General features: G+C 41.6%; 1 protein-coding gene across 2 annotated transcripts in view; it reads left to right on the top strand.

The window, feature by feature from the left end:
* MORN2 (MORN repeat containing 2) overlaps positions 1–14,540 on the top strand; it is a 226,449-nt gene that overhangs the window by 163,705 nt on the left and 48,204 nt on the right. For both annotated transcript variants that reach the window (XM_086927179.1, XM_086927180.1), the window contains exon 4: positions 7,723–7,859. In XM_086927179.1, the coding sequence (XP_086783305.1) occupies positions 7,723–7,859 (137 nt within the window). The remainder of the gene's footprint in view (positions 1–7,722; positions 7,860–14,540) is intronic.

The following is a 14,540-nucleotide window of genomic DNA, read 5'->3' as shown; positions in this document are numbered from 1 at the left end:
GAGGGGGGGGCGGTCCTTCCGCTGCTGAGAGTTGGTCCGCAAAGCGATTGCTCATAAACACGTTGTCCAGTGTTGAGGTGTTATTATATTACTTTGGCCTTATTGTGGATGGGAGTCCGTCATGTTCTGACTTCAATTGATGTCTTTTAAGAAATGTGTGTAAGAAGTTGCCTATGTGACCTACAGAGAGTTTATCTGCGTACTTGACCCCTATGTTGTGGGTGTTAAATTCACCAGTTATTATTGTCTCACTAGTGGGGTAGGCGTGAATTAGCTCCTCCAGGGCCCCTACAAGTTCTCTCATCTTGCTGAGCCTACAGTTGAAGTACACATTTATTAACAGAATAGGAGTTGTGTGCCCCTTCAGCTTTCAACCTAGAAGTAATTCGGCCTGTACCATATCCATAAATAGGTTGATTTTTACTGCAGTTAGTTCCAGTGCAAAATTAACGTAGATGGACAGATCTCCGGATGGTCTACCAAATAAGCTGGTGTTTTTGGCCTAATGCTGGAATTCTGCAAAGTCCAGAATGATTAACAGTTACAGTATCCAGGTTTCTTGTAGACATAGCAGGTCACCGCCCGGCATAAAGTTCAATGCTTCATTGTTGTTTATGGTAGACTTGAGCTGAATACGTTTCATGATATGGAAAGTAGGGGCTTTGCTGATGCTTTATTTTGAGTTGTTATTAGATTGATCCCTGAATGCTAGGAATGGGTTTAGTGCAACCCTGCCAGGTTGGCAGCTAGCAAGTCCCAGTCACTTGTGCGATGCGAAGCTTGCGAGTCAGTAGTGATTCTGCGTGCTGCAGTAGGCCTCTTTGGAGAAAAAGCGCACTGTATTCTCAGGTTGGGAAAAGCGTTGCTGAAAGGGGCTGAGAGGATACCTCTTAGTATGCATCTTCTCTGCTGTTGCGCTATCTGTACTGGAACGTCCCATCAGCATGTGAGGGTACCTTTCTTGTTCCAGCGCCAGCACCCGGATTCTTTAGCTAGCCAATTGAGCCATTTCTGATAGTATCCTTTGGGCAAGAGCGCTGTTTTTCCAGGTGGCTCTTGTTGATTCTTTCGAAGCGTTGCCACTCAGGGGTTTGAATTTTACCTTTATCAGTTTGTCTCTTGTGTAATGTGCCAACTCCAGGATGTGCTGCAAAACTTGCAGGATGCTTACCCTATTTAGAGTGTCTATGCTCCAATTAGAAATGAATTCTGGTGTGAAAACCTTGATGTTGTCAAAGTGACAGTTTGCATGCTTTCTGATCTGAGCTTGGTCAATGTTCGCGGCTGAGCGTTCTGATTAGAATGGTTAGACTGGTGCGCCCATTGGGAAGGATGTTCCTTCTGGGAGTTGTCAGTTATAGGTGGTATCCTCATCTCATGGCCTCCATTAGGCGTGGTGTTGCAGTTGTGCAAGCGGGATTGAAGGAAGGCATATGGGGCATTTGCACTTGCCACCCTGTTTTCTTGGGAGGTTGAAGCGGTAGGTAGCCTATTCCCTGATGGAGGGTGAGCTGGGCCCCTCGCTTCTACACTAGCTATAGTCCTTAGTCTTGTGCTTTGCTTGTGCGCGGTTGGAGTTTGTGCTTCCTGATTGATGCATGGAATATTGATGAACAGTTTATTCTGAAAAATTGGAAAGAGCTTCTCTGTTTATGATTATGGAAATTTATGTCATATTTAAACCTACTTAAACATATTCAAATGCAAGATACCAATACAAAGTGAACATTTCAGTTTCACACTTGGACTGAGAACTAAATAACCCCCATGAAGAATGGCAAATCTTTGCATATTTACTTTGGCCATAGCCTTGATGTGGCATTGCTCATGGAAACTCATCTGACCAGAAACTCAGAGAAGCAGATGGAACACTCACACATCCCTTGATTCATACTACTCATACTCTATGGGCATTGCTATTTTCAAGACGCCTGCTATGCCATTCTACCATCCAAAGTTTGCAGCAGATACTGTTCCTCAATAGTCCGCAGTCATTAGCTTGTCAATTCTTCGTTCAGAACTTGAATGATCAAACTAGCTTGGGCCGTGAAACAACTTATTATTTGATGGACAACTCTAACTTTACCTTACAGTATATGCAGATTTACATCACATGACTTCAAATTGTATTATTTTTATGCTCATGCACATTAGTTCCACCCACCACCACTGGTAGTTAAAGCTGATACTACACACACTTACCCTCTGTTAATGATCCTATGTTTCCCCAATAGCAGACATTAACACTTTTACCTTGGTGTCCTGCACTGGTTGGACTTGGAAGAGCATAATGAAGAGCATCGGATCAGTAACTCTTTAACCCTCAATCTGGCCTGTAGTTGACTTGACAACCTCTCATGCTCTCTCACACTTGACTCAAAAGTCAAAACTCAACTATCTAAGTTGGTCTTCAGAATCCTGGGTGAAATCTTCTCTGAAGGCGGGATTTTAAACCTACAGTCAGTTATGGAGAGCACACATAGCACACCGCTTGACATGTTTCTGTAATACCAACTCTGAGCCACGTGTTAAGTCCTATATCTGTAGTTTACCCAACAACCCTTTCAGCGTATTACTCTTTTGTTCCTGGAAGCCAGACTGTACTTTTCCAAGCAGGATGAAACAGCTCATTTCACTATAGTGATTACAGGCAAATGGGCCTAGAGTCAATAATTTCTGATGGACAGTGGGCGCTTTGCTGTGCTCAAACTGGAGAGCTCTCCAGCAACAGAAGGTGTGGTATATTACATTTCAGATTCTACTCTCTGCATGAAGTCTCTTATACACACACCCAAAGGATAATCTGTGAAGGGTTTGATGGACGACATCAGATGCCGGCACTGCTACGTTCCACAAGTGTTTTTTTCATCTTTCCTCAAGCTTCTTTCTGGTGGAGAATTTCTGACCAATAATCTTTGCTTTGCTGCCTCTGATAAGGAGGCCCTTGAGGTACCGGGTTTTTATGGACCCGGCGGTGCCAGGGAGAACACCCAAAGACCTCCAGTCCTTCCTGTTTCAGACTACAGAAACACAGAGTCTTCTAGGTGAAATCAAAGATCGTATTTATTGGCTGCAACCAGTAACAGGCATCCTAGAAGTACAACCACATGTATGTTCTCAGGAGACTGCTCAAAATTACAAAGACAGTCTTCTTCTTTTATACAAAACAATAAGCTTTAGGCAAACATTCCTGATTTTACAGCTGACCATACACATATTTTTACTACAAAGAAAAAGCAGAGTCATGATGTCAAACACATATTTCAGTTCGTCCAGCCCATAATAGATTACCCGGCAAGGCCCAGAACTTTCATCAGATATCGGCGGACCCCTAATAAAAACGGGCACCTCCTCCTTGTAAAACAGGTCATAAAGAAGAAACAGGCACAGGTGTGTGTGAGATTAGGTATAGCTTGTGTCCGATGAACGGTTTACGACATGTTGTGCCTTGATACTAATCTCGTTCGGCCACTGGGAAAGGAACTGCCCGAACAGGTTTGGCTTGAGGCAGTGGAGTCAGCTCGCCCAGGTCACAGAGGAGTCAGCAAAGGTGTACGTGTCCTTCAGATCGAATTCTGCCTTAATTATTTGACTATGTGAGGGCAATCACAAAATGGCTGCCGCTCACAAAATGGAACCCGAGGGTTCAAGACGAAAACTCCGATTTCAGGGTGATTTCGTCACTCGAACGTGGCGAAAATGCGTAGGTATAGTATTTAAGTCATTACCGGTCTGCTAGTACAAAAATCGTCATGATAAGATGATATTTATGACACGAGTGTAGAGTTTCGGTACCACAGAAAATCAGAGTCCAGAATTTTCAGTACCACACCCTTTTGCTCCATCCCTTGAGGGCTGTACTGGGTCATTTACGGGACATTCCTTCTGCTCTAGTGTGCCGCAGTTATATTACTTTTGGCAACAAGATGTATAGTGATGAGTTGGAGAAGAGGTCCATGCCCTTGGTTCCATGACCAGTTGAAAGATCTGATATCTGCCATGACATGAAAGACACTTATGTATCCTTTCTCCCTCAATATGCTAAGCCAAAGGACATCTGGGCCCCTTTGCAGCCCTATCTGATGAGTCAAGACATTACCTTACCTGTCCAAGACAACACTATGTAGTTTGTGCAGTGACTTTGAAATTTCTAGTATTTTAAATAACCAAACACTCAATTGAATATATTCCCCATTTTGTCTCATTAAATAATAGTTTGGCCTCTAGGGTATTGTTTTAGGATTAAGTGGTTTCTTATCAAATAAAGCTATATCACTCTCTGCGACCATCTCATCGGATTCGTCTGCTATATTATTGTGGCCAAACTCAATTATGTATTAGCTGTGGCGCAATTGACAGTAAGGAGCCAAGTTTACAGGTTTTCCAACCATGTCTAAGAGTGCGTGAAGGTTGAGATGCTGAGAATGGGAGTCATTTAGCACTATCACAGCCTATAGGCACGCCAGTTGTGAAAGTATCAAAGCAAGAGTGGATGGAATTGCATGTCTGTGGGGAGTATCCGGGATCTCAAAACTGTTACGAAGATTGATGCTGAGCCTATAGGTAGCAAGCGTGTTTATAAGCTGTGAGAATAAAGGTACCTCTATACATTTAATTTGACAGGTGGCAATTGGCAAATCGCCCTGGCGCCTGGAGCCAAGAAGAATTTTGCATTGTCCACACCTGAGAGCCGTTATCAGTATCTAGCAGTACCCTTCAAGTTAAAGAACACCCCAGCTACATTTCAGAAGCTGGTGAACCATGTGCTGAATGGGCTTTGTTTTTTTGTGTTTCCTACCTAAATGCCACTAATGTTTACAGAAATACTTGGGAATTGTTCAAGGAGCTGCTAAAAACGGCATAATAGAGGGGAATAAACTGCAAATGGGGGATTTCCATTTTTAAGCTGGCCCGTCCTCTTTTGCCTATCTTAGGAACCAGCTTTACTGGTTTGGGAAGTTGCCAATTGCCAGACACAGGTAAGAGCCTCACCAGCTGGTACAAGAAATTATGTGGCCAATTATTAAATAATTGCGGACTCCTTGGTAGCCCCGACTCAAAGAAAACATCTAAGATGGGTCTCTAGACTGGGGACAGTGGATGGCTTTGAAGGCTATTAGGAAAAACCCAATGGGAGGATTCCTAATCTGACTTTGATTCATAGTATCATAGAGTATCATAGTATCATAGAGATATTAAATGCAGTCTATCAGCCTAGTTATATCAAGCTACCAATACTTTATGGGGACAATAATTGATACTCTGAAGGCCTGAGACAGCTGTTTTCAATGCCATTTTTCCCGGTTTGGTCTAAGTAAGAAGCGTCTATACTTGTAATGACCCTCGTGTTAGGGTTCTGAGGATAAGTCCATATTTCTACACAATTGAACCAAATCAGTGTTTGCTTAACATGGCTAAGTGTTGTAATCTTTGACCTGAGCAGACCCTTCTAATCACTTAGGGTAGAAATGTTGACATCCCCCCGCCCCCATCTTGGATCTCAGGTCAAATGTGATCAACATGAATGTGCAATAATTCACAATCATACCTTTTCAAAATCATGTATTGAATCAATGGGTCTGCACAGTGTCTTATGTATATGTTTTATGTATTTATGCATTAACTTGAGCACTGCGTCATCGGCAATTTGTATATATTGTCATGCTGACTATCGCATATATTTTGGAGAATATACACCAGCAACAGAGACCCTCTCAGTAGTTTGTTTTATTTATATACAATTTAAGCAAGAACTCGTTTCTGGATTGTTGAATGAATACATTGATTGATGGACTCCCAAACAATATATGGGTTTTCAAACTTACTAAATGAGACCCACTGCACATAGTACACAAATCGAATACTGGCCCTGGTCCCGTTAGACGTAGAGGATTGTCCCTGTGAAACACTACATGTCTTTGTGTGCATGCACTATAGAATCACAAAAATGATCTGCTGTCCACAAAGTTTGTTTTTGCTTTCTTCATTCCTATAATCGCACTTGGTTGCTGCTTCCCCCGTACCTGCACTTCCTTTAGCACTGTCTTTTTTCCTACCTCGCTAGTTGATGGTGCCCTAAACCCCACCCCCTTTTTGCTGCCTCTCAGTTTATTGTAAACTCAGTTTTGCCTTTCCAATACAGCAGGTCGAATAGCCCTCTGAGTATCTGAATCGGACAGTAGTCTGCAAACTACTCTGGTTAAACATAATCTATGAGCTCTTTTTTGATTTCCGGAAAAGTAATTTTTACTACATTTCTTAGCCCAGAATTTAAATACTCTGCCTCACCCCCCCTCTTTTTTAGAAAGTGTCATAATTATTTTCCATAAAGATCTTTTCATAATGTCAGTCCCAGTAACTGCATGACCAAGTTAATGTAAAGTTATGTAAAGGTGAATTATGGATTGTGATATCATGATGGGTAGCAGTAAGTTTGACAAAATAAATGGGTGCATGAGAAAGAGATTTATGGCACTGTTGATGCTATTGAACCATACAGCAGCAAATATGTAAGCAAACCTCTCGTCATTGATTCAGCATCAAATTTTGGAAATAGGATGGAAGTGCTCCATGTAAGAATAGTCCTGTATAGGTTGGGAGGGCTAGCTCCCATTCAAGCAGTTTTAGGCTTCCACAAAGATGATAACTTTGGTACCATACTGGCACTTTATCTAGTAAGAATTTTCTATTTCTGGGAATCCAATCTCTGAGGCTCTGACTAGAGATTTGCTTAGCGAGGCTAACCATAACAAATTCAGGAAGTCCTAAAAGATTGGCTATTTTGCTAATATCCTGATAATTTCACTGGAGGTGGGGAGGTGAGTTTAATCAAAAGAAACGTTAGTCTTATTTGTACAGTTGTACCAATGTCTATATAATGTACTGGAACCCCCATAACACTTAATGTCAGAAAGTCCTTTATATTTCTTGACCATGGACAAGTTGAGCACCCTACGAGCATTTGATTAATGTTCTATACTGAGCTCAGTGAATGTATTTTTTCCTCACAATGTTCCTAGACGTTATGTAAGATTCTTTAATATATTCAGACTTGAAGGAGGCATTTGAAGGCAAGGTTGTTGTGAACGCTTACCTTTCAATGTTTGTAACATCTACCAGATTGCCAAAGGACAGGTTTGCGAATGGTGATCTAAACACATTTAGAATATCTACAGCAAAGTTTGCTCTTCTGTTTGTAGCTCAAATACAAATTGAATGACCCATTGTTTATTTCCTTTTTGACTACTATTTGAAACCAATTGGACAAACCTTGTGTGATATTAAATATAAACTCACGACAGACACCTCACACAACTTGTGCAGGGCCCTCAAGATGTGGTGCTGATTTCCTGGATAGACCAGATACCCCTCTTAATGACATCTCTTCTTAGGTTTTAGCTTTTGGTATTGGCTCTGTTTCCATCATTTATTCTCTTCTAACCTGGTTCAGTATTATTGGTAAATATTGATGCTGGTGATGCTACGTAGAGGTACAGAGGGTGCTTCTGTTACTAAAAGACTTTAATGCACATGCAGTACCAGGTTTACTCAGAATACTCCAGAACATCTGAAGAAATGTCTACAAAATCTGAGTTTGAACATAAATTTGCTACTACTTTCTTGAATATTTTTGTGAATGATATTGTGTAGATGCTAACAAATATATGAATGATTGAAAGTGATTTATTACAGCAGTTTTTCTATTCATTTTCTTTTATTTAGATGAATGGCACTGGGCGACTTGGACATCCTTCGGGAGCGGTTTATGAAGGCGAGTTCAAGGACAACAAATTCCATGGGAGAGGGACCTACACATTTCCCAATGGAGCAAAGTACATAGGCAATTTTAATGAGAACAAGTACGTAAAAGAACATATACTGCTACATGCTCTAAGACTCTCATTTTTAGGGAGCCTAACTGCCTTTATCATCATCCAGTAAAAGAGTAGCAGCGGCTTCATGCCGCTTATTGTAGACTTTTGCTTTGTGCTCCATCCTCATTCCTTACTTTTGGGTCTTATTTAAGTGGCCCAAAAGGCATCTTACTTTTGTGCATCTTCGCAGGTATGCTAGGCGGCCTCCTAACTCGTAATCAGTGATGTCCACAAAGCAGATTATATCAAAAAGGCAGAGAATTAGAGTTCATTTTGCCCTTTTTACAAGTATCTTTCTTTTGTTTCTTGAGTAACTACTGCACCTGTGCTTTTTAGTTAGCTTATTTTCAAACTTGAGCAATTTGACTGCCCTAACTCGTACAAAGACCATGCTTAGATTTACTACATCAGTTTCACACTTTCGTTTTTTTGGAGTCCTCATTACTCTTGGTAACCTCCTGCCAATGTGATCACTTCAGCAGAGACTGCACTCTACCCCCACCTAAAGGCATGAAAACGAAAGTCATGAACTAATAGGGTATTCTCCCTCATATTATTTGGTCCTGTTAACTGTTTGTATCCTCCTTCCAGTCTGATACTAAAGATCGTTATAGAGCAGAGCATTTTGTGGCTCTGTCAGTCAAAACAACTTCTCGCGTCCAGATTTATGAATTTACAGTGGTTTGACTGTATGAATTATTTGGGTTTTCCCAGTTTATCTTGAAAACCAGAAAATGTGATACTGTTCAAGTACTCAACTACCTTGCTGTGCTCCTTTTGAATAATAGAGAGTGAGCCGAGCACCCAAATATTACAAAGTGAAGTAATATTGAGCCAACAGTGTTCTAAAGAAGTTCCACTTAGACTGTGAGTAGCCTCCCAGCTAGGTGATGGCACTCATTTGTGGAGAAATTCAAAAGCTGATATGCTCCTTATTCCCAAGCTTTATTTTTACATTAACGAACCTTCCAACATCTATGGAGGAAAAGTCCTTTAAGGATTGCATTAGGATCTATTATCATTTTGCATTCTTTGCCCAATGTTGTTGTGGGTTTGAATCTGGAATACCGCAATATCCAGAGAAACCAAAGTGCAGTGTGCTATCACTCACAAATTTGTCGCGCATATTTCAAGGGAGCAAAAGAGGCTTAGTGAAGGTACTCTATGCAATGTACTGCAATCGTTTTCTTTTCGAGGCATGGTGATTTACTCTAGATGTGGCTTCAAGTTACTTGTAGGAATAGAAGCTGGAGGTCATGAATCCATGTAAGTTGGAAAATGAATATGGTGCCCAAGGGTACCTCCTGCTTGGATACATCTACCCTCTCTACAAGCACTGCGTTGCTTGCAGGCTGAAGTTGCAGATAAAGACACTTGTAAACTTATGAGTAGCCTGCATTAAAAATAGAATCAAAGACTGTAGACTGGGCAGTCCTTCCCAAGATTCTTCATTATGTTGTATATCCTGTAGATGTGAGCAGTGCTCTAAAGAAGTTGACATTTGAATTTAGTTGCTCAGTGAGAGGGGTCATATATTACCCAGTCCACTTCACCAGGACAATAAAACATTATAAGTAGTTCTCTGTGAATGCAATAGAGTTAAGTTCCTATCCGTGGGGCCATATATATATATAGACCTTGTCCCAAAATCTATATCGGAAGTACGATTTTACCTGTACACCAACGAATTTTGCAGCATAGAAGAGCAATAGTCAACCAGGATAGTTCCTATCCGGTGGCCCGACATTTTGAGCTTTACCATCAAAGCAACCCCGAAGGTCTGCAATACTCTTGTATTGCAGAAGTCCCAAAAAAGAAAAGAGGGGGATAGAAAAAGTGAGTTGAGGAGATTGGAGACTTACTTTATACTAGAATTTAATTGTAAGGAGCCCCAGGGCCTGAACGTGGATGAAGACCTTTATACCTGCCTGAGTTGACCTGTAAATATTATGAACTGTTTTCTAAACCTTGATAATTCCTGAACCGTATTTTTAGATTTTTTCATTGTTGATTTCTCTTGTAGATGAAAATTTCTTTGTGATTTTAATGGTCTAAATCTGAAATTTTACTTTTAATATTTTCATGAGAAGAGGTGGTTTTTTGTCTTCTTAGACTTTGGCTCAGGGATAATTTTGTTGCAATGAAGTAATGCTGGTCTTTGTCCTGAGATATGCACTGACACTTTGAAGGATATTTGGGAGTGTGCAACTCGAGTGAAATGTTTACATCAATGAAGTACTGTATTTGAAGTTAAAGCACTTGCACTTTTGTACTAAATTGTTTAAGCACTAGCACTTTCTATCTTCTTAGTGCAATATCCAGTCTAATTGTTTACATGATATAATGATCTACTGACTAAAGCACTTGCACTTTATGATTGTAATAAGGTTGATATTGATTGACAGCATTACGACAAGCTATGTTCCCTGGAATACAAGAAATGTATTATGATTGTCAGAGCCAGGACACATTTACTTGGAACTGTACTGTGCCAAAATGGGATACATCGTTGCGTTTTGACAATATGAGAGGTATAGATGAATTCTTCCTCACTTGACAGATAGGGTTGGCTTTGATGGAAAAAGGCACTTGCCTCAGTCAATTTGGGTACTGGCGGACATTCAAGCCAATGTATTTTTCTGAAATATAAACATGCACTTGCACTTTTTAAAAAAAAATCTGAAATTGTTTGTCTAAGGGATTTTGTTAAGAATGTCTCATTTATTGTGAACAGTTTCAAATACCCCTATAAATACTGTTTTGAGTAAGGATAATCAATGCTTTGTACATCAAAATACCTCTCTCAAATGTATTGGGAGAATGTCAAAATGGCCGCTGTATTTTCACTAACAGTGTGTTCCTTTGTGAGTCCCTCCTTGATTCTCATCACCCTTCTCATGTTTTGAAAAGTGATTGCTTTGACACGCGGAAAACATCGTGATCAAGGGAGCCTGACTCCTGAAACGCGTAGATGTATGCAGAATAAATAAGCTTTGATATAACTTTGCCCGTGAGTGCCTGGATGCTTTCAGCGTGATACTTGAACAGCTGGGATCTCATTCCGAATATATATATATATATATACACACTGAAAAAACCATAGGTTTCAGCCACGTTATAGTTAGGAATTAGCATTTAAAAAACCTTAGAAATTCACTGAGAAAAACATAGGTTTCAGCCGCGTTATAGTTAGGAATTAGCATTTAAAAAACCTTAGAAATTCACTGAAAAAACCATAGGTTTCACACATGTTATAGTTAGCTGGACATTTCACTCATACAAAACCATTGAAATTCCCCCGTTATAGTTAGTTCAGCTCAGATAACTATAACTTGCACGCCCGCAATGCACTGCTGATGACGTCACATATTACATCACTTATGACATGGTCAGTGACATCACTCAGTGAATTTCAAAGGTTTTGTAAATGATACTTTTAAATGTATTAATTGTTATATTTTTGTTATACTAATTTACTACATTGTTTTAAAGTATTTATTTTTAGATATTTTATTTTTTAAATGACATTATATATTTTTAATAGAAATTGTAATTTTTTTTTAAATATTGAAATTGTAATATTTTTATTTAATATTTTTTAAATTTATATATATTTTCTATAGCAGGCAATGATATCCTATCGAAAGAAATTCAAGTTACTGGTAAGTTCAGTTAAATTTACTTTTCAGGAATAGTAGTGAGCGGAAAGATGCAGCACTGAGGTCTCTCCAGATAGCTGAATAAATCGGAATTCGTAGTTCGGCTGATTTTGAGGAATATTTCGCTCAATAGTGAAGGAAGGGGGCGGGGCCTGAGGTGACATGTGTGCAAACACGCCCTGTGGCGCATTTTAGTTTGGGGAATTAATTCCTCTTCCCTCCTGAGGTCCCCTGTGAGCCAACTAGCCCACCAGGTACCAGTATGAACGAGGGAGCTGCGTTGCAGACAGGTGTTCAAAGGGCACGTCCCCTTTTTACAACACTCTGCGTTTGCAGAGGGGGGACTAATTCCCCTTTTCATACTGAGGGTCCCTGGGGGCCAACTAGCCCACCAGGAACCTCCAGTATGTGCTCGGGAAGGTACGGAGTACAGTACATAGTACAGTACAGAGTACCGTACAGAGCACTGTACTTCGTACCCCGCGATTTAAAAAAAACTAACTTTTTTTGGCCTTGGGGGTCCTTGTGGGACCCCCTGAGCAGGCCTAGGGTGTCAGGGTGTTTCTACCCTGCCCCCTTTGCGTGTTTTGCACATTTGTTTAACTGCTTTTTTGTGCCTCGGTTCTACCGAGGCACAAGATGGCTGCCAACACTTCCTGGTTTGGGGTGTTGACAGCCAATTAGCGTGAAGCTCGTGCTCAGGAAGGTACAGAGTACAGTACAGAGTACGGTACTTCATCTATAGATATATCTATGATTTTACTTTTGATTTTCTCAGGAACTACTGAACGGATTTACACCATTTAAAAAAAGGGTGGACTTTATACTTAGTGAGAGGCCCCAGCTGCCCTGCACGCACCCCAGCACCAATTGTTTTTTATTGTAGGCTGTTGGGAGGCACATACTACAGGATAGAGAGGTCTGTTTACAAAAGCATTTATGAGGCCAGGAAGTAGTAATGCACAAATGCTCTTTCACATGCTATTGCACTTTTGTGAAACAGCCCCAAACGTCCAGAGCTTTTTATGTGCACCAAGTGTGTATCATTAATCATTTTTGAAATCTTTTGGAGCCAGTTCACAATAGCATGTAAAAGTAAGTACGTAAAAGACTACTACAGGAGCGCTGCTTCATATATTCCAATATGCCTTTCTGAATATGCCCCTCGGTATTCTGCCATCGGACAGTGGCTGACTTTGCCCCTTCTCCACCTCTCTTTCAAGACAGTCTGCCTCTTGCCAATGCTTCTTTCTGCCCACGGAAGTAGAAACCCGGCACTGGTTAAAAGTGTAGCTCGCCGAGCATTAGGCATAATAGAAGGTTTGGAATGGTGCTACGGGTCACACGAGTAATAAAGGGAGGTGGAGGAGAGGGTCCCTGTGCCCATGTCGGGTGGAGAGAGGGTCGATGCACCTGGGAGGTGGGGGAGTTGTCCCTGCGCCTGGGAGGTGGAGGAGAGGGTCCTTGCGCCAGGGAGGTCGATGAGAGGGTTCCTGCAGCTGAGAGGTCGAGGCGAGGGCGTTTGCAGCTGAGGGGTGGTGGGAAGGTCCTTGCGCCTGGGAGGTGGAGGAGAATGTTCCTGCATCTGTGAGATGGAGGAGAGGGTTCCTGCAACCGAGCGGTTCCTGGTGTGAACACAGGAGTCCTGCAGAAGTGGGTTCCTGCAGTGCGGTGCAGAGTGCTGCAGAGAACGGGGTTCTTTTAGTGGGACTGGGAAGAGGAGAGGCTTCTCCACCACAAGCCTGTGAGCCCTGTACAATCTCTCCCGTCCCAGGTGTGCCACAAGATGCTCTCTCCGTGCAGGCAGTGTACCGGAGTGCTTCCAGCAGACAGATGCCCCTCACGCACCAGTAAGTGGGCAATAAAGGCAGGGGGCGTTATTCACGAATGCGGGTGTTGCTCTGGGAAGAGTTCCTTCAGTCTCAAGGTTTCACGAGATTCGCCGTGCATGGCCAGTACAGATCTGCGCAATTTATATACTGAGACCTGTTGAGCTCAGTCCGGGAGCATTTTTGACAATGGGGCTCTGGGGAGCAAGAAAACATGGGCAAACGTTACATGCTAAATACATTTTTAGCAAATAATATTAAACAATATATACACAGGGGTAGGGGAAAACCTAAAAAACAACTTGACCTGGTGTAGTGTAGTTTGGTGCTCATGTAAGGCTCTCTAGTGTTTTTGTGCCAGTCGCGCTATTGCAAAAAAAAAGTATTGGGCGCGTGAAGCGATTGACCACACATACATAACCCGAACACAAAAGTCTGAAGCAATCTGAGAGAGGGGAATGTGCAAAGAAATGTAAATACGTTCATGATATAACTCGCGTGGTATTTCCACAGTATATATCCAGGTCCCTGGAGGGGAAGGACCGATGGGAGCAAGGGAAAGGACAGTGCGCAGAATGCAATAATTTGAAGTTTATCTGCACACCGCCCAATATAAGAGTTGCCTAAAGGGGGCAGCAGAAAGCATAATCAATAGGATTGCAACGAAAAAATACGCATGTAAGTAGTGAACCCCTCCTACCAATGGAGGAGGCGTGCATAGCGGCTGCAGCTGTGTAGAATGCATATACCACGTAAATATGCAAATGAGGTATGACAAGGCCATATTCCGTCACACAAAAGAAGTCCAGAGGGGACAGACGGGAGCATAATTATAAGCCATGTATTAATGAATAGGCTTGCAGGTAGGGAACCCACGAACCACTCCTACCGAGGAAGGGGGATAACGTGACCGATGGAAGCATCGCAAATGCATGTACCATAAACAAGTATATATGGCATTACGAGGCCATATTAAGTCATACACGAGGATGGCAAACAAGGCCATATTAAGCCACGCAAGAGGCCAGCAGCGGCAGACAAGAAGGCAAATCAGGCAAATAAAAAAATTATTAATTATGTTCTATCGCTTTATGGTAAATTGTGCGCACACTTTGACACGCTGGTTATTGTTGCTATACGAATTATTTTTAACTTGTTATGAAGAGCGTTTGTAAAAG

The sequence above is a fragment of the Lissotriton vulgaris genome, chromosome 6 (assembly GCF_964263255.1).
Source record: "Lissotriton vulgaris chromosome 6, aLisVul1.2, whole genome shotgun sequence".
NCBI lineage: Eukaryota > Metazoa > Chordata > Amphibia > Caudata > Salamandridae > Lissotriton > Lissotriton vulgaris.
This window is presented reverse-complemented; position numbering and strand designations above follow the sequence as displayed.